General features: G+C 49.9%; 1 protein-coding gene across 1 annotated transcript in view; it reads right to left on the bottom strand.

Moving 5' to 3' along the window:
* The window catches only part of PDE2A (phosphodiesterase 2A), a 455035-nt gene that overhangs the window by 43450 nt on the left and 393071 nt on the right, over positions 1 to 18514 (bottom strand). The window contains exons 7-8 of the mRNA XM_063127363.1: positions 2782 to 2941; positions 572 to 624 (exon numbers count right to left, since the gene is read on the bottom strand). Of these exons, the coding sequence (XP_062983433.1) occupies positions 572 to 624; positions 2782 to 2941 (213 nt within the window). The remainder of the gene's footprint in view (positions 1 to 571; positions 625 to 2781; positions 2942 to 18514) is intronic.

Here is an 18514-nt window from a genome sequence, read left to right as displayed (position 1 = left end):
GCTCAATGCAGGAATCCACCCTAAAGCATCCCTGACAGGTGGTTGTCCAGCCGCCTCTTGAAGGCCTCTAGTGTGGGAGAGCCCACAACCGCCCTAGGTAACTGGTTCCATTGTCGTACTGCTCTAACAGTCAGGAAGTTTTTCCTGATGTCCAGCTGGAATCTGGCTTCCTTTAACTTGAGCCCGTTATTCCGTGTCCTGCACTCTGGGAGGATCGAGAAGAGATCCTGGCCCTCTTCTGTGTGACAACCTTTTAAGTATTTGAAGAGTGCTATCATATCTCCTCATTTTCCATTACCATGGGCAACTACGGCACGCCCGTTTCCATCCCTGTTCCCTGCCCACTGGTCTCCAGTAAAACTGATTCTGTGTTGCTACGAGCCAACTGTGTGATATGGCTGCAAGAAAGGCCAATGCTATTTTGGGCTGCATTAATAGAAGTATAGCTTCCAAATCACGTGAGGTCCTGGTTCCTCTCTATTCAGCCCTGGTTAGGCCTCATCTAGAGTATTGCGTCCAGTTCTGGGCTCCACATGCAGGTACGAAGCGCGACGGTCCTCAAAATACTCACATAATTAATGACTTTGAGCTGGAGCGAGGCGGCGTCCAAGTCATACAGCTCCCCTGTAAAAGCAAGGGATGAGAATGTGGGACTTCCGGATGTCGGAATGGTCACTTGCTTAGGAAGGTTTAAAAAGGGATTCCACAAATTCACGAAGGAAAGGGTTATGGATGGCTGTGAACCATGGCAGCTAGGAGGATCCTCCATGCACAGAGGCAGTCTACCACCACATATCCATTGTGAATATCCCAGGGTGAGGGGCCATGGATGAGATGGTGCTGGCTATCTTTTATGTTCTTTATCTAGGGATCTTTGCAACTCCAGGGAACGCTCACAAAAATGATGTTTCCCAAGATAACTTGGGGCAAGCAATTCTGTCTTTTCTACCCCAAACATTTCATGCCCTGCCCAGAGCAGCAATACGACTTTTCAAACGTTACCAAATAAACTGTAATTACAATATTTCGAATTGCGAGAATGTTCTTTTCCTCTGTATCTTCTCCCAAAACTGCCCCGATCCAGAGGAGCCTGAAGAATTGCACGGGTAGTTTCTTTCCTTCCAAAAAATAATCAGTGCTCTCATTTGTAATCGCTGCTTTGTGCTGTGTTCAGGGGGGGGGGGGGAGACTGTGAGATGCATGACCAGATACAAAAGAGGGCAGGGCTCCTGCAGCTTTAACTGTTGTGATGAAGAGGACATTTCATCAGGTGCTGCATGCATACAAATGACACCTGCTGGAATTCCCTTTTCAATACAACTGTTAAAGATACAGGAGCCCCGTCCTCCTTTCCTTAGGGTCACCCTAGGTTACTGAAATCAGAGGGGCTTGGAAATGAGGCAGGCTAGTTGCCTCGTCTTTAAGGAACACCTCGGCTCATTTCTGAGCCAATTGGTGTGTGTGTGTGTGTGTGTGTGTGTGTGTGTGTGTGGTGGGGGAGCCTGCTCATCGCTAGTGTGTACACCCATCCCATGATTGCCTCCCCAAAACAGGTATGGCAGGTTTTTGTACTGTTTCGAAAATCTTGACAACCTATTTGATTAGAGGCAACAGCGGGACTAAAGTAGTAAGCATTTATACCAGGGGTGGGCAATCTTTTTTCTGTCGGGGCCCACATGTCAATGGTAGGTGGGGCAATAGTCAAAAGTGGGCGGGTCATTCCTTTCTCTCTCTCTCTCTCTCTCTCTCTCTCTCTCTCTCTCTCTTTCTGCCTTCCACTTCCTTCTCTCTCCCTCTTCCTTCCCACAGAGCAGGCTGGCAGGGAAGGGACCGGTCACTCCAGTCTTGCTAGAGGTCTCAACCGATCACATGCCGAGGCCTTTTGAAATTATGGTGCATATGGCTGTGGAAAGTGCAGGTTGCCCAGTGCTGGTCTACACCACATGGATCTGGACCACCATTTCTCCATCCTGCAGAGCTAGGGTGACCATATGAAAAGAAGGATTGAGCGCCTGTAACTTTAACAGTTGTACTGAAAGAGGAATTTCAGCAGGTGTCATTTGTATGCACGCAGCACCTGGGGAAATCCCCTCTTCATCACAACAGTTAAAGCTGCAGGAGTCATAGAATCATAGAACAGCAGAGTTGGAAGGGGCCTACAAGGCCATCGAGTCCAACCCCCTGCTCAATGCAGGAATCCACCCTAAAGCATCCCTGACAGGTGGTTGTCCAGCTGCCTCTTGAAGGCCTCTAGTGTGGGAGAGCCCACAACCTCCCTAGGTCACTGATTCCATTGTCATACTGCTCTAACAGTCAGGAAGTTTTTCCTGATGTCCAGCTGGAATCTGGCTTCCTTTAACTTGAGCCCGTTATTCCGTGTCCTGCACTCTGGGAGGATCGAGAAGAGATCCTGGCCCTCCTCTGTGGGACAACCTTTTAAGTATTTGAGGAGTGCTATCATGTCTCCCCTCAATCTTCTCTTCTCCAGGCTAAACAGGCCCAGTTCTTTCAGTCTCTCTTCATAGGGCTTTGTTTCCAGACCCCTGATCATCCTGGTTGCCCTCCTCTGAACACGCTCAAGAGTCTTGCCCTCTTGACCAGATACAAAAGAAGCCAGAGCTCTGGCAGCTTTAACCGTTGTAATGAAGAGGGGATTCCACCAGGTGCTGCATGCCTACAAATGCCACCTGTTGAAATTCCCTTTTCTATGCAACTGTTAAAGATACAGGAGCCCGGTCCTCCTTTCCATGGGGTTATGCTATGCAGAGTTTCCATCCTTACCGCACAATTGGAGGATCTTGCGGTCCAAGTCGCTGTAGCTGCTCTTGGGCGACCCGCCCGTTTTCGCCAGGGAGTTTTGCGATGAGCTGGTGGACAGGATGACCTGCGGCCACGGCTGCAGCTTCTGCAGGGCTTGGATGCGCTTGTAGGACACCAGGATCTGCAAGAGATCACAGTTGCAAACGGGTGAGGGACCTGGACTGAGTGAAGAGCCTCCAATGGAGAGGTTTTATAACTTAGTGGTAGGTTCGTTAGACTCATAGAAGAGCAGAGTTGGAAGGGGCCTACAAGGCCATCGAGTCCAACCCCCTGCTCAATCCAGGAATCCACCCTAAAGCATCCCTGACAGAGGGTTGTCCAGCTGCCTCTTGAAGGCCTCTAGTGTGGGAGAGCCCACAACCTCCCTAGGTCACTGGTTCCATTGTTGTACTGCTTTAACAGTCAGGAAGTTTTTCCTGATGTCCAGCTGGAATCTGGCTTCCTGTAACTTGAGCCCATTCTTCAGTGTCCTGCACTCTGGGAGGATCGAGAAGAGATCCTGGCCCTCCTCTGTGTGACAACCTTTCAAGTATTTGAAGAGTGCTCTCATGTCTCCCCTCCATCTTCTCTTCTCCAGGCTAAACAGGCCCAGTTGTTTCAGTCCAAGGGTAGCCACTGCTAGAGGTCTGAACCAATCACATGCCGAGGCCTTTTGAAGGGGACTTGGTTCATTGTGACGGAACACCTGCTTTGCACGCAGAAGGTCCTTGGTTCGATCCCCGGCTTCTCCAGGTAGGGCTAGGAAAGAATCCTGCCTGAAACCCTGGACAGCCGCTGCTGCCAGTCAGTGTCGACAATACTGGGCTAGATGGACTAATGGTCTGACTCAGTATAAAGCAGCTTCCTATGTTCCTATGAAATTATGCTGCATTAGGCTGTAGGAAGTGCAGGTTGCCCACACAGGAAACTTGGAGGATAGCAACAAGGGAGAGGGCCTTTTCAGTGGTGGCCCCCCAATTATGGAACAATCTCCCCCACGAGGCTCGCCTGGCGCCAACATTGTTACCTTTTTGGTGCCAGGTCAAAATTTTTCTCTTCTCTCAGGCATTTAACAGCATAGGCTGAGTTTTTAACTGACCTGGAATAGTTGTTTTAAATTATATTGTATGTTATCTGTTTTTATGCTTTTTTAAAAAATGTTTTTTTAAAAAATGTTCAGTGTTTTAATCTTTGTAAACCACCCAGAGAGCTTTGGCTATGGGGCAGTATATAAATGTAAATAATAATAATAATAATAATAATAATAATAATAATAATAATAATAATAATGCCATAGTTTAACTTTGCACTGTGTGAAGAATTTCTGGATTTTTTCGAAACTGAAGCTTCACTGGATGTTAGGCCAGATGGAAGCACGCATCGACCACTAGCTGGTCTTGGCTTAGATTGTGGAACACAAGGAACACCAGTGAAACTGGTTGGATGTGCAACAGCAAGTCAGTCAGCAATTAAGCAAGAACCATGTGTGGTCTTGTGTCAGCAACTATTTATTAATTAATTAATTTATTACAGTTATATCCCATCCCACAGCCGAAGCTCTCTGGGCGGTTTACAAAAGTTAAAAAACAGTGAACATTAAAATGTATACAGAATTTAAAACCATCAAAAAATTATGAAAACAACAGTATAAAACAGTATCCATTTTAAACAACAACAGTTCTGGGGTCCATTAAAAAAACGAAAACTTAGCATATGTTGTTGAATGCTGTTAAATGCCTGGGAGAAGAGAAAGGCCTTGACCTGGCGCCGAAAAGATAACAATGCTGGCGCCAGGCGAGCCTCATTGGGGAGATCATTCCATAATTAGGGGGCCACCACTGAGAAGGCCCTCTCCCTTGTTGCAATACTGCTAGAAACTGTATTATTATTATTATTATTATTATTATTATTATTATTATTATTACTACATTTTTTTATGTGACTACTGTTGTGGCAACCTGGCTGTGGAACGAGCTCCCCAGAGAGGTCCACCTGGCGCCTACACTGTATTCTTTTCGTCGCCAGCTGAAGACCTTTTTATTTTCTCAGTATTTTAACACCTAAATTTAAACGTTGCTGTTTTAATTCTGTATTTTAATCCTATATCAATTTCTATTGTGTGGTTTTATCCTGGTTGTGCTTTTTATATTGTATTTTGTATTTGGGTTTTTAGATTGTTGGATGTTTTATTATGTTCTTAATGGTTTTAATTTTTGTGAACCGCCCAGAGAGCTTCGGCTATTGGGCAGTATAAAAATGCAATAAAATAAATAAATCCCATCTTTTGCCCAATGCTGGGCCTCAAGGCGGCATTACAAGATTTAAAACATACACATTTAAAACCTATAACTACAAAGATACATAAATTAAAAATATATTAAATAAGTTCCAATATTAAAACATTTAAAATGGCAATTTAAAAAGCCCTTGGCACAGATGGAGGCCCCGATTATTCGCCAAAGGCCTGCCGGAACAAAAAGGGTTTTGCCTGCACATCAGGGAGGGAGCCAGGCTAGCTTCCCTGGGAAGAGAGTTCCAGAGCCATGGAGCAGCCACCGAGAAGGCCCTCTCCTGCGTTCCCACCAGGCGTGAATGAATATTTCAGCAAACCCAACCCGCACAAAGAGGGCATATTGTCCACGAAGAGAGAGGAATCTGTACACCCAAACACAGGGGGAGGCAGGCAAGATGTCACACGGAGAGGAATCTGAAGAGACAGGGCAGGCGAACCCCACTGTATCTCAAGCCAGCCTGTGTGACAAAAAGTAAGCCTCACTCGGCTTTACTTACATGCTTCTCCAACGTGCGCAGGTGGAGTTCGTCGGATTCACAGAGCTGGCCGCAGTGCACCTGAGGAGGACAAGGAGATGGTGTCAGAGGAGCCCAGCGCACAGGGCGGTTCCTAGCTCCGTTGCTTTGGAGAGGGCTGCGGGGAAATTACAATCACAACCTAATCCACTTTGGGCCCTTGCCACAGGTGACTCCCGTGGCCCGATGGAGGTCTTTGTATGAACGTGGCAACAGAATGCAATAACATCACTGTGTGGCCTGTGCCCGCCGAAGGAGGTTTAGCAGCAGCCCCAGGACCTTCCAAAATGTACTGGGCTTGTCAATGAATAACAATTGAACTTTGGTTCCATTCTGGGGCTAATTCTGTCCCAGTTGGAACCCATAAATCTGGGGTCCCGCTGGGTCTGAATCCTGTGTCATCCCTTGGCGGTCCTGGACCTCCTGCTGACTTTTATTTAACCTTCCATCTTTTCTGCTATCTTTCACCCATTTGGGGTGCTTTTACGCCCGCTGCTCTGTAACGTTCCTGCCAGAAGGCGTCGCAGTTTAGCAGCACCAAAGCGCAAAGCAGCATTTCATTTCTGAGCAAAGAGCTTGAAACTAGCAGGTCTCTTCTTCGTTCCCTGTGGTTAAGAGGGAGAAACTATAATTACGTTTTCCTTAGCCCGGATTAACCTCATCTTGCACAAACCTGCAGCCACAAGGAGAAGCCGGAAAGAAGCAGCCAGGTGAGAGAACCTTTTAGGGGGAAAGGGTCTATTTCTAAGTGTGAGAGCGAGGAGGCATTTCTCTCTCTCTCTCTCTCTCTGTCTCTGCTCCCCCTGTGAGTTTCACACAGACCCGCATGGAGACAAGGGCAATAAAGCCACCCGGTTGTTTGTGTGAATTAAACAGGCCCTTTGCAAGAACCTTCCTCACTGGATTCTGAACAGGTCTGCTTGTTCGCCACAGATCTCTCATTAAGAGATGAGGCCGGCCGCTGCTGCTTTCACTTGTTCCTGTTTCTACACTCTTCCCTCTCCAGGCATTCAAAAGTCTAGGGCTGGTTTTCAGCTCCTTAGGATGAGAGAGCCTCTGGCCTGGTTCAGACAACACGCTAAACCATGCTGCTTAGCCACAAAATGGTTAAGGGATTCCCTTAACCATTTTGTGGTTAAGCAGCATGGTTTAGAGCAGTGGTTCACAAACTTTTTCAGGTCACCGCCCCCTTGGTTCCACAAACTCATGCCCAGTGCCCCCTACCCTACACTATAAAAAACATCATTCAGAATAGCGGTTTTCAACGACCAACTAAGAAAGATAATAACAATAAAATTCAAAACAGTAACAATTAATTGAATATTTATTCAAAATCCGAAGCACCCGCCACAGGCTTGCCTAGGGAGGGAGTGAAAAGAGAGTGAATGCCTCTGTTTTGCACCCGGCATGGCGGGGCACACCAAGCAGGGTATGTCTTTTCATTAGCATTTTGGTGCTTTTGAAACATTTCAATTCACCATTAAAAGGACGCTTCTTAAACGGTATTAATACATGTGTGGATTCTTCCCCTATATATATGGCTTGGGACCAAACTACCTTCTCCCATAAAAATGTTCCTGGGTTTTAAGATCTTCTGGAGAGGTGCTTCTCGGAAAAGACCACCTTGAGCACTGCCCTGCCGCCCCCTTGCCTCTTAGCGCTCCCTTGCCGCCCCCTTGCCTCTTAATGCCCCCGATGCAATCCCACCCACCCCCAAGGGGGCAGTACCGCCCACTTTGGGAACCACTGGTTTAGAGTATTGTCTGAACCAGGCCACAGAGAAGGACGTCTTTGCAGCATCTGCTGCTGGTCCAAACGGTCAACAGGGCAAGCTTTTGGCTTGGATTTGGAATGGGGAGGAGGAAACTGCCTCCTCTCTCTTGCTTTTATAGGGTGGGTGGGGGATGCGAAATACCCCCACCCCCCATGATCAAGGCAGGGAGGTTTCTCTGACATCAGTGTGGTGGAGAATCTGCTCTCAGTTCCAGGCAGAACTCTAAAGGAGCTCTCAACGGTATGAAGAATCAGACGACCATATCCAAGAAGCATCTTGATAGCTCTGTTAGAGTTCTGGCTAGTTCTGACTGAAGCCCAGAACAAATTCACCACCCCACTGATATCGGAGCCTGCAGCCTCTGCTGGTCCTGCAACTACGCCATGACTGTGTGCTGTTCTGGCATATTTTGGGGGGTTAAAAACTGCCCACAGGAGCAGCAGGGAGGCAGGATGAGTGCCTGAGTATTTTGCACTCCTCGCCCTCAACCTTTCCCCAGACATCCAAAATGCCCCCCTACTTTGTGGCCTGCGAATTGGGCATGAAAGAGGTTGGACGTATTTTTGCACAGCAATAGTAAAATTTACTACAGTAGTAATTAATGACACACCTAGAAGCAGCACACAAGAGGCGGCAAACGTCAGCTGCTGCTACAGCGAACGCCAGATGCCAAGAAAGCATCTTGTGCTGTGAGGTAGCTTCAGAAGTGCAGTTGCTCATCCTAACAGTCCCCATAGCCACACCCCAAAGGACAGTATCAAAATTCAGGCAGCTGTGTTGGCTCCATAGTGACAAACCCATTCTCCCAGTTTTCATCTCCACCTGGAGCAGGTCTTCGGTAAAGCTAATGGCCTTGGTTGCCTGTTCAAGACCAAGCCACCCAAAAATGCTTCGCACGACAACAGGGAACCATCTTGGAGGAAGATGGTCATTAACACAAATTAGGCCCCCCAGCTTCCAGCCTTGGGTGATTAAGGCCTGACCATAATTGGGGGCTAACCCAGCTACTTCTATTCCTTGTGCCTCTGAAGCGGAGGAAATCAAAATAGCCAAGGCTCCAGTGCCACAACCTTGAGAAGAGGTGTCCAGGGCAGCATAGGTGTGCACAAAGGGTGTGCCCAGGCACATCCTAATGTCTCAAGCAATAAGCATTTTCCAGAGTTGGAATGGGCGTACAAGGCCATCGAGTCCAACCCCCTAATCATTGCAGGAATCCACCCTAAAGCATCCCTGATCTGTCAGGGATGCTTTAGGGTGGATTCCTGCCTTGAGCAGGGGGTTGGACTGATGGCCTTGTAGGCCCCTTCCAACTCTGCCATTCTGTGATTCCATGATTCAATCCTCCCCTCACCTGCAATGGCCCTCCCACAGTCAAGCAAGCTGAATATGTAGGAACCATTCAGGCCTTAGGGGGCGCATTGCCCTCCCTGCACACTTCAGTGTGCACAAGGTGTGTGCCGGGTGTGCCCAGGCACACCCTAATGTCTCAAGCAATGAGCTTCTCCTCAATCCTCCCCTCACCTGCAATGGCCCTCCCACAGTCAGACGAGTCAAACATGGAGTAGGACATCAGTGTCTACAGTGTTATAAATGAATAAATAAATAAATAAATAAATAAATATGATTGAGTATTCAATAAATGTTCACATTTTTAAAAAAAATTCCCTGGGTGCACACCCTAATGAAACGTACTGTGCAAACCAATGCAAGGAAGGTTGTTCCCATGTCCCGAATCCTTGCAAGTTCAGAGTATTTCTCCAGGAGCCAAGTTTCTTGCAGACATATGATATCGTCGGTCTGAAGGAAGTGGATAAAATCCAAGTCCATCGATTTATTCCTCCGTCCCGTGATGTTCCATGATAGGAAATGCAAAGGTTGCCTTTGTCTTTCTCTCACTGATAACGGGTCCTAAGCAGGAGCTACCAAGGAGGCATCTCTCTTGCCAAGTTGCTGGTCATAATCTGGTTCCACCAGCTAAGCTGTACAGGGGTTCTGGACTGGTCTGAAACTAATTGCCAGGGACTAAAAGTCTCACTACTAGGCCTGGGTGATCTATTCCCTAAATATTCCCTGGGCTGCGTGACTTGGAATTTAGGTTTAGTCATGCTATTTAATAGTTGCCTGATTGAGGATCATGCACCAGTTGCTGGGGAACATGGGCGGGAGAGTGCTGTTGCACCATGTCCTGCTTGTTCATCCCTGGCCGATGGCTGGTTGGTCACTGTGTGAACAGAGTGCTGGACTAGATGGACCCTTGGTCTGATCCAGCATCAGGGCTCTTCTGATGTTCTTATGAGCTATTATTAGTAAGAGACCCTTTCTGTCACTTTGGGGCAGACGGCATCACTCCTCCGACAGGGTTTTGTGGGCCAAGAATCACCTTTGCGCTTTGGGAGGGGTAGCCAGCATCCGTGTGCTCTCCCTTCTGAAAATGTAGGTCAGTCTCTTGTCCAACGATGTAACCTTATCTCTTGTTTGATTGTAGTAGGGTTTCTTTTGGTGTAATGCCATTCTACTGCTCCCATCTCTTCATCCACATATTCAATTGCTTCAATACTGGGATTTGGAGGGCGCCAGGTTGGGGAAGGCTGCCTTAGTAGCCTGCTGCGGTCAGTTAGCCATTAAGTAGGCATCCATTTGGCTAGTCATAGAATCATAGAATCATAGAATCGCAGAGTTGGAAGGGGCCTACAAGGCCATCGACTCCAACCCCCTGCTCAATGCAGGAATCCACCCTAAAGCATCCCTGACAGAGGGTTGTCCAGCTGCCTCTTCAAGGCCTCTGGTGTGGGAGAGCCCACCACCTCCCTAGGTAACTGGTTCCATTGTCGTACTGCTCTAACCATCAGGAAGTTTTTCCTGATGTCCAGCCGGAATCTTACTTCCTGTAACTTGAGCCCCTTATTCCGTGTCCTGCACTCTGGGAGGATCGAGAAGAGATCCTGGCCCTCCTCTGTGGGACAGCCTTTCAAGTGAACAAGCCCAGTTCTTTAAGTCTCTCCTCATAGAGCTTTGTTTCCAGACCCCTGATCATCCTGGTTGCCCTCCTCTGAACACGCTCCAGCTTGTCTGTGTCCTTCTTGAATTGTGGAGCCCAGAACTGGACGCAATACTCTAGATGAGGCCTAACCAGGGCCGAATAGAGAGGAACCATCAAAGAATAGCAGAGTTGGAAGGGGCCTACAAGGCCATTGAGTCCAACCCCCTGCTCAATGCAGGAATCCACCTTAAAGCATCCCTGACAGATGGTTGTCCAGCTGCCTCTTGAAGGCCTCTAGTGTGGGAGAGCCTATAAGGCCATCGAGTCCAACCCCCTGCTCAATGGTCTATAGCAGACTTCACTTTGCAGCATCTCTGAGGGCGAATCTGCCAGAACTCTCAGCTATTTGTTGTTGCGTGGCGTTGAAATGGCCGCCTTCTCTCTCTTTCTCTGGATGCTAACTTCTTGCTTAGTTCTACTTAGTGAGTGGCCTCTAACCCCTGCGTGAGACAAGCATCCCTCAGCGAAGAGAGACAAATGAGCGGGAGGAAGCTGGAACAATAACTACCGTCAACAGGAGATAAGGGTAATGAGATCTGGTCCAGAGCAGGGAGGGAGGGAAGGAGGGCTCCCCAGGATCTCAAAGTCCTTGTCTCAAGGTCTCTCTCAATGTCCAGGGAAAGCAGCCACCGCACCAAGTTGGTTCTTGCTGATGACAGAGCAGTCCAAGCGACATGGCCGGCCTAGAGAATGGTTGCGGGGCATTGGCCGACCATGGGGGCATACTGTGTACTGTGTATTGTGGGGGTTCCAAGAGAAGATTGAGGGGAGACATGATAGCACTCTTCAAATACTTCAAAGGTTGTCACACAGTGGAGGGCCATGATCTCTTCTCGATCCTCCCAGAGTGCAGGACATGGAATAACGGGCTCAAGTTAAAGGAAGGCAGATTCCGGCTGGACACCTGGAAAAACTTCCTGACTGTTAGAGCAGTACAACAATGGAATCAGTGACCTAGGGAGGTGGTGGGCTTTCCCACACTAGAGGCCTTCAAGAGGCAGCTGGACAACCATCTGTCAGGGATGCTTTAGGGCGGATTTCTGCCTTGAGCAGGGGGTTGGACTCGATGGCCTTGTAAGCCCCTTCCAACTCTGCTATTCTATGATTCTATGATATGATTGAAATCTTACTTTGGCCACACGCTCCCTCGGCCGCAACAGGTGCACCCCTCTGCCTTGCCCTCTGCTCTGTAACCTGTGCCTTACAACATGGTGCTACTTTACTGAGCTGAAGAAAATAGGGATTTCGTATCAGCTTCATCATCAGGATCAAAACCAATAATTTTATCCAACGTTTCTGTTAACACAACCAACGGGGTGTCATAAAAGAAAAAAATGTAATTACATATAAAATCAACAACATTATAAAAAGTATAAAATACTGAAACAGCAACTCAGAAACATCAAGAAAGCAGTAATTTAAAAGCAGCAGACCATGGGCGTTACTAGACGAGGCTCTAGCGCGCGTTACCTTCCGCAGTCACGTCGAGGCTTCCAGATGACGTTCACGAGGATCCGCCGTTATCCCGCGGTGAAGCCTCTTTCTCCCGACTTTAAAAAAGTGAGTTTTAGGACGCCTTTTCCTGCTGTCCCGCGGTAATTCGGAGTACGTGTGGGAGGATGTGAGGTCACTGCGGTCCACACTGGGCAGGAAAAGGCGTGCTAAGGGGGAGTGGTCAGCGGCTTCGGTCAAGCCGCCTCCGCCATTTGCACGCAGTCCGCCAGCTGGGGCAGCGCGGCGGAGCGGCTTTTTTTTTTTATTTCCCCAGTGACAGTTTGCGCAGGAACGGAGGACCGGAAAAGTGGCTGGTGACTCCTTGCGGTGGGCAGCTACCGTGGCCGCATAATGGCGGTGCTGCACGCTGCCTGTTAGTGTGGGTACCAGGCTGGCAGAGGGCAGAGCTGTTTGTGGGCTGCTGCCATGGCTACGGCCAGATGTGGGTTGGCTCCTTGGGATGGGGCACAGGGCACAGAGGCGGTCATCGCCGCCGACACCTCAGAGGCATGATGGGAGATGTAGGCACAGAGTGGCCATGCAGACGATTGACCTCGGGTCATATGACACCTGCCACGACCCCCATCAGGAAGTGAGCGCATCAATGTTGACCCTCAACAGCACCAGCAGCACTTCGGCTGGCACTGGCACTGCCGCCGCTGCCGCCGCCAGGGCCGGCGGCGGCATCGCTGACGGCTGCGCAAGTTTGCGGTCTTTCGGACGTGCGCAAACCGTGCAGCGAGCGAAAAAAAAAGCCGCGGCAATCAGGCCGGTGTGGCTGCGCAACCGTTCTCGCGGCGGCAGCAGCACAACCGGCGCAAACTTCCGCCACAAATCGAAGGCAGGTGTGGATCATGAGGCGTCACGGCTGAACGGGAAAAGCCGCTTTCACCGCTCCTCAACGACGGAACACCCGGTACGTCTAGCAACGCCCCATGAAAGTTATCTTAAAACACTGGATCAACTAAAGAATCAGCGCTTGTTGGAATAGAAAGTGAAAAAGAAAGTTTTCAGAAGTTGTCGAAATATGGACAATATGAGGGAGTATTTTAAATCTTGGTGTCCCCACCAAAATGGGTCTGACTCTATCTGAGTTCATGGACATGTTTAGCCTGGAGAAGAGAAGGCTGAGGGGAGACATGATAGTGCTCTTCAAATACTTAAAAGGTTGTCACACAGAGGAGGGCCAGGATCTCTTCTCGATCCTCCCAGAGTGCAGGACACGGAATAACGGGCTCAAGTTAAAGGAAGCCAGATTCCAGATGGACATCAGGAAAAACTTCCTGACTGTTAGAGCAGTACGACAATGGAACCAGTTACCTAGGGAGGTGGTGGGCTCTCCCACACTACAGTCATTCAAGAGGCAGCTGGACAACCACCTGTCAGGGATGCTTTAGGGTGGATTCCTGCATTGAGCAGGGGGTTGGACTCGATGGCCTTGTAGGCCCCTTCCAACTCTGCTATTCTATGATTCTATGATTCTATGACTGACCAGATGGAGAGCAAGGGGCAGACTTTCTTATATGTGAAGGATATGATTTACCACTAAGCAAGGGGCTCCCTTACCTTTTATACTCTGTGTGTTGGACTACGACACCCACCATCCCAGCCAGCAGGCAAATGACTGGGGATAATGGGAGTTGTAGTCAAACACACCTGGAGGGCATCATTGCTGTAAAGCATTGCGCACACTGACAGCACAGTGATTGCACTAATACGCATTTGATACTGGGGGCACGGTGGTTAAAAACAAAAGGTATTGAGGACAAGGCAGGTTCCCCCCCCAATTCCTCCCCCCTGGGAGCACACGCACAGCTGTCCGCACGCGAAAAGAGTCCTGTACTGACCCACCCACCCTCTAGGCCTGAGTGCGAGGGACTGGCTTGCCCTCTTAATCGAGTGCATTCAGATCCACGTGTGCTGGACGTGTGGTAGAAAGAAGTGAAAGCATCTCTAAATTAAGTTTATTACCATTCCTATCTTTGTTTTCATACAAACATGTACATTGCATCCAGGGAAGGCAGCGTGCCCTTTGTATTTATTTGTATTTATTTTTAAAATTTCTGTCCTGGCACATTCCCTGGGCTAAAGTCTATAAAGCATTTTTAATATATGGAAATTAAAACGTTAAAAAGCACACAGATTACAATAAAAACGCTCCCTGAGTGATCCTGGCGACTCAAAGTGCCGGGCTGTGTTTCTCGCCGATCGCACGGCTTCGTTTCAAAGGGCCCCCTGTCATCAATCTCCAATTAATTAGCACTCTCTTCTCACCAGCCACGCTGAGACAGACTCGGCGTTTGGCTGAGCCGCCCGCCCGCCCGCCCAGCCAAGAATGAACAACAGAACGCGGGAGCCAACCGCGGCCTGCTATTTTGACAGCCAAGCTAGCAAATGGATGCCCAGTCCAAGAACTGGAAGGAGGCGGCGAGCGGCTCAGGAGAAAATGGGAATGACTTCTCTCGAGATCTACCACACATAGAATCATAGAATAGCAGAGTTGGAAGGGGCCTACAAGGCCATCGAGTCCAACCCCCTGCTCCATGCAGGAATCCACCCTAAAGCATCCCTGACAGATGGTTGTCCAGCTGCCTCTTGAAGGCCTCTAGGGTGGGAGAGCCCACAACCTCACCAGGCAACTGATTCCATTGTCATACTGCTCTAACAGTCAGGAAGTTTTTCCTGATGTCCAGCCGGAATCTGGCTTCCTTTAACTTGAGCCTATTATTCCGTGTCCTGCACTCTGGGAAGATCGAAAAGAAATCCTGGCCCTCCTCTGTGTGACTACCTTCCAAGTATTTGAAGAGACATGCTATCATGCCTCCCCTCAATCTTCTCTTCTCCAGGCTAAACATGCCCAGTTCTTTCAGTCTATCTTCACAGGGCTTTGTTTCCAGACCCCTGATCATCCTGGTTGCCCTCCTCTGAACACACTCCAGCTTGTCTGCGTCCTTCTTGAATTGTGGAGCCCAGAACTGGACGCAATACTCATGACAGCAACTGACCGTTTGCAAAAGATGCTCCCATTCTGACCAGCAACAAGCCCCCCTGTTTCTAAGTCCCAAGTGATTTGCTCTCTCCCCAATGTAAGGCGCTGTGGTGGGATTCGAATCCAGGGCTCCAGCAGCCTCCAGTGTCCAGCTTCCTGTGCCGCCAGCACTTGGGGTCTCAGAATGCTAGGCCGACTGGTCTCGAGAGAAAAGGACAGACTCTAAGCCAGGGCCAGGCAGAAGACAGAGATCCAGATGTTTCTGATTTCAACTCCCTGAAGCCCCTGCCAGCATGGGCAATAGTCAGGAAGGCTGGGAGTGAAGTCCAAAACATCTGGAGACCTATTTTCTGCCCACCCTTGCTCTAAGCTGCAACTGCTGCCTGAAGAAGGTCAGCTGACCTCCCAGCTGGAAGACTGTCAGCTGACCCTCCTCACCTATAAAGCTCTTGCAGCCCGGCCAGCTGATCAGTCTGAGCGATTTGTCTGGCCTGTGAAAAGATGTCGCGATGGCCACCCATTTGGATGGCTTTAAAAGGGGGTTGGATAAATTCCTGGAGGCGAAGGCTATCCATGGCTACTAGCCCTGATAGTTGGGTGCTACAGTATCTCCAGTATTTGAGGCAGTAAGCCTGGGTGCACCAGTTGCTGGGGAACATGGGTGGGAGGGTGCTGTTGCACCATGTCATAAGAACATCAGAAGAGCCCTGATGCTGGATCAGACTAAGGGTCCATCTAGTCCAGCACTCTGTTCCCACAGTGGCCAAGCAGCTGTCAACCCACGAGCAGGGCAGGAGTGCAATAGCACCCTCCTGCCCATGTTCCCCAGCAACTGGTGCATACAGGCTTACTGCCTTGAATACTGGAGATAGCACACAATCATCAGGGCTAGTAGCCTTGCTTTGCTGGTCCCTGGCCAACAGCTGCCTGGCCACTGTGTGAACAGAGTGCTGGACTAGATGGACCCTTGGTCTGATCCAGCCTCAGGGCTCTTCTGATGTTCTTATGTTCTTATGTGAGGACGCAGCTGTGCACCTCCTTGCTGTCTTGGTATTCCAGCTTCTGCCTGGCTCTGTACTTGTCGCGCTCCTTTGCGCACAAACCAAATGCTCTACCTGTGAGCTAGGCTCCTGTCCTTGAAACACTTGAACACCTCCCGGTGGGAGACGGAAAGTGTTGGCAAGGTGGTTTGGGAAACCGACTTGAAGGAACAAATAGGACAACAGAGCTGGGAAGGAATATGGAAACAAAGAGTGTTGAGAAATATGTCTGTGAGGATAAAGAAAATTATTATCTCTCTCATCCATGATCTGATTGTGGATGAGGGGGCTGACCTGGTATGCATCACTGAGACCTGGGTGGGGGAACTGGGAGGGGTTGCTCTCACCCAGCTCTGCCCTCCTGGGTACTTGGTGCAGCACCAGCACAGACTCGAGGGCCGGGGAGGGGGGGTTGCCGTGGTCTATAGGAATACAATCTCCCTCTCTAGGCTTCCTGTTCAGTCGAGTGCTGATCTTGAGTGTCTGTACTGTGTGTTGGGTACTCGAGACAGATTAGGGATTCTGCTGGTGTACCGTCCACCCCGCTGCCCCACAGTCTCCCTGCCTGAGCTGACGGAGGTTGTCTCGGACCTGGTGTTGAGGACCCCCAGGATGGTGGTTCTGGGGGATCTCAACTTCCATGCCGAGGCTGCTGTATCTGGAGCGGCTCAGGACTTCATGGCTGCCATGACAACCATGGGGCTGTCTCAACATGTCATCGGCCCAACACATGCAAAGGGACACACGCTTGATCTGGTTTTCTCGACTGGACAGGAGGATGGTGATCTGGAAGTGGGGGAACTAACATTTACCCCCTTGTCATGGTCGGATCACTTCCTATGAGGTTTAGACTCTCGGCGGCCTTTCCCCTCTGCAAGGGTGGGGGGCCTATTAAAATGGTCCGCCCCCGGAGGCTAATGGACTCCGATGGATTCCAGAGGGCTCTGGGGGATTTTCCTGCTGATATGGCCGGTGCTCCTGTCGAAGCCCAGGTCGCTCTGTGGAATGCAGAGATGACTCGGGCGGTTGACACGATCGCGCCCAAGCGCCCTCTCCCTCTGAGCAGAGCCCGGTCAGCTCCTTGGTATACACCTGAGCTGAGGGTAATGAAGCAAGAGGGGAGACGGCTAGAACGCAGGTGGAGGAAAACTCGTGCTGGGTCTGATCGAACATGGGTTAGAGCTCACTATCGAGCCTACTCTGTGGCGGTGAGGGTGGCAAAGAGGCTGTTCTTTTCCACCAGCATTGCGTCTTCTCAGTGTCGTCCGGCGGAGCTTTTCAGGGTGGTTCGCGGCCTGTTACACTCTGGGCCAGGGCGAGAGATGGTGGAACCCTCGGTAGCACGCTGTGACGAGTTTGCATGGCACTTTGAAGATAAAGTCGCTCAGATTCGTCATGAATTGGACACCACACTTAATGCAGCTCCACTAGTAGAGGCGTTCAGAGCGCCGTCCGGTTCAGTTTTATTGGATGAGTTTCAGTTATTGAGGCCCGAGGATGTGGACAAGGTGCTTGGCCAAGTCCGGTCGACCACCTGTGTGCTTGCCCCTTGCCCCTCATGGCTCATTACATCAAATAAGGAGGGGATCGCCGGCTGGGTCCAGGAGGTTGTTAATGCCTCCTTGAGAGAGGGAGTGGTGCCGGCTTCTTTAAAAGAGGCGCCAATTAGACCACTCCTGAAGAAGCCTAATCTGGACCCGGAGGATGTCAACAACTACAGGCCGGTGGCTAATATCCCTTTCCTGGGCAAGGTGCTTGAGCGGGTGGTTGCAGGACAACTCCAGGCACTCTTGAATGAAACGGATTATCTAGATCCATTTCAATCGGGTTTCAGGCCTGGTTTTGGAATGGAAACTGCCTTGATCGCCCTGTGGGATGACCTCTGTCGGGAGAGAGACAGGGGGAGTGCGACCCTGTTGGTTCTCCTGGACCTCTCAGCGGCTTTCGATACCATCGACCATGGTATCCTTCTGGATAGGTTGTCTGAGCTGGGAGTTGGAGGTACTGCGTTGCAGTGGTTCCGCTCCTACTTGGATGGCCGATTCCAGAAGGTGGTGCTAGGGGATTATTGCTCTGTGCCGTGGCTCCTAAAGCCATGGGGTTCCGCAGGGCTCTATCTTATCCCCTATGCTGTTTAACATATACATGAAGCCGCTGGGGGAGGTTATCCGGAGATGTGGACTGAGGTGTCATCAATATGCGGATGATACCCAGCTCTACCTTTCCTTTTCATCAAACCCAGGTGAGGCAGTGACTGTTCTGAACCAGTGCCTGGGCACGGTAATGGACTGGATGAGGGCTAACAAACTGAGACTCAATCCAGACAAGACAGAGGTACTGTTAGCGGGTGGTTCATCTGTCTGGCGAGGTGATGTTTGCCCTGTCCTGGACGGGGTTGCACTCTCCCTAAAGGATCGGGTCCGTAGTTTGGGGGTGCTCTTGGATCCAGAACTGTCACTTGAGGCACAGGTGAACTCAGTGGCAAAGAACACCTTTTATCAGCTTAGGTTGATATACCAACTACGCCCTTATCTGGACAGAGATAGCCTAGCTACAGTGATCCATGCTCT

Source organism: Elgaria multicarinata, chromosome 5, assembly GCF_023053635.1.
Source record: "Elgaria multicarinata webbii isolate HBS135686 ecotype San Diego chromosome 5, rElgMul1.1.pri, whole genome shotgun sequence".
Lineage (NCBI taxonomy): Eukaryota > Metazoa > Chordata > Lepidosauria > Squamata > Anguidae > Elgaria > Elgaria multicarinata.
Note: the sequence above shows the minus strand (reverse complement) of the source record. Positions and strands in the feature narration are given on the sequence as shown.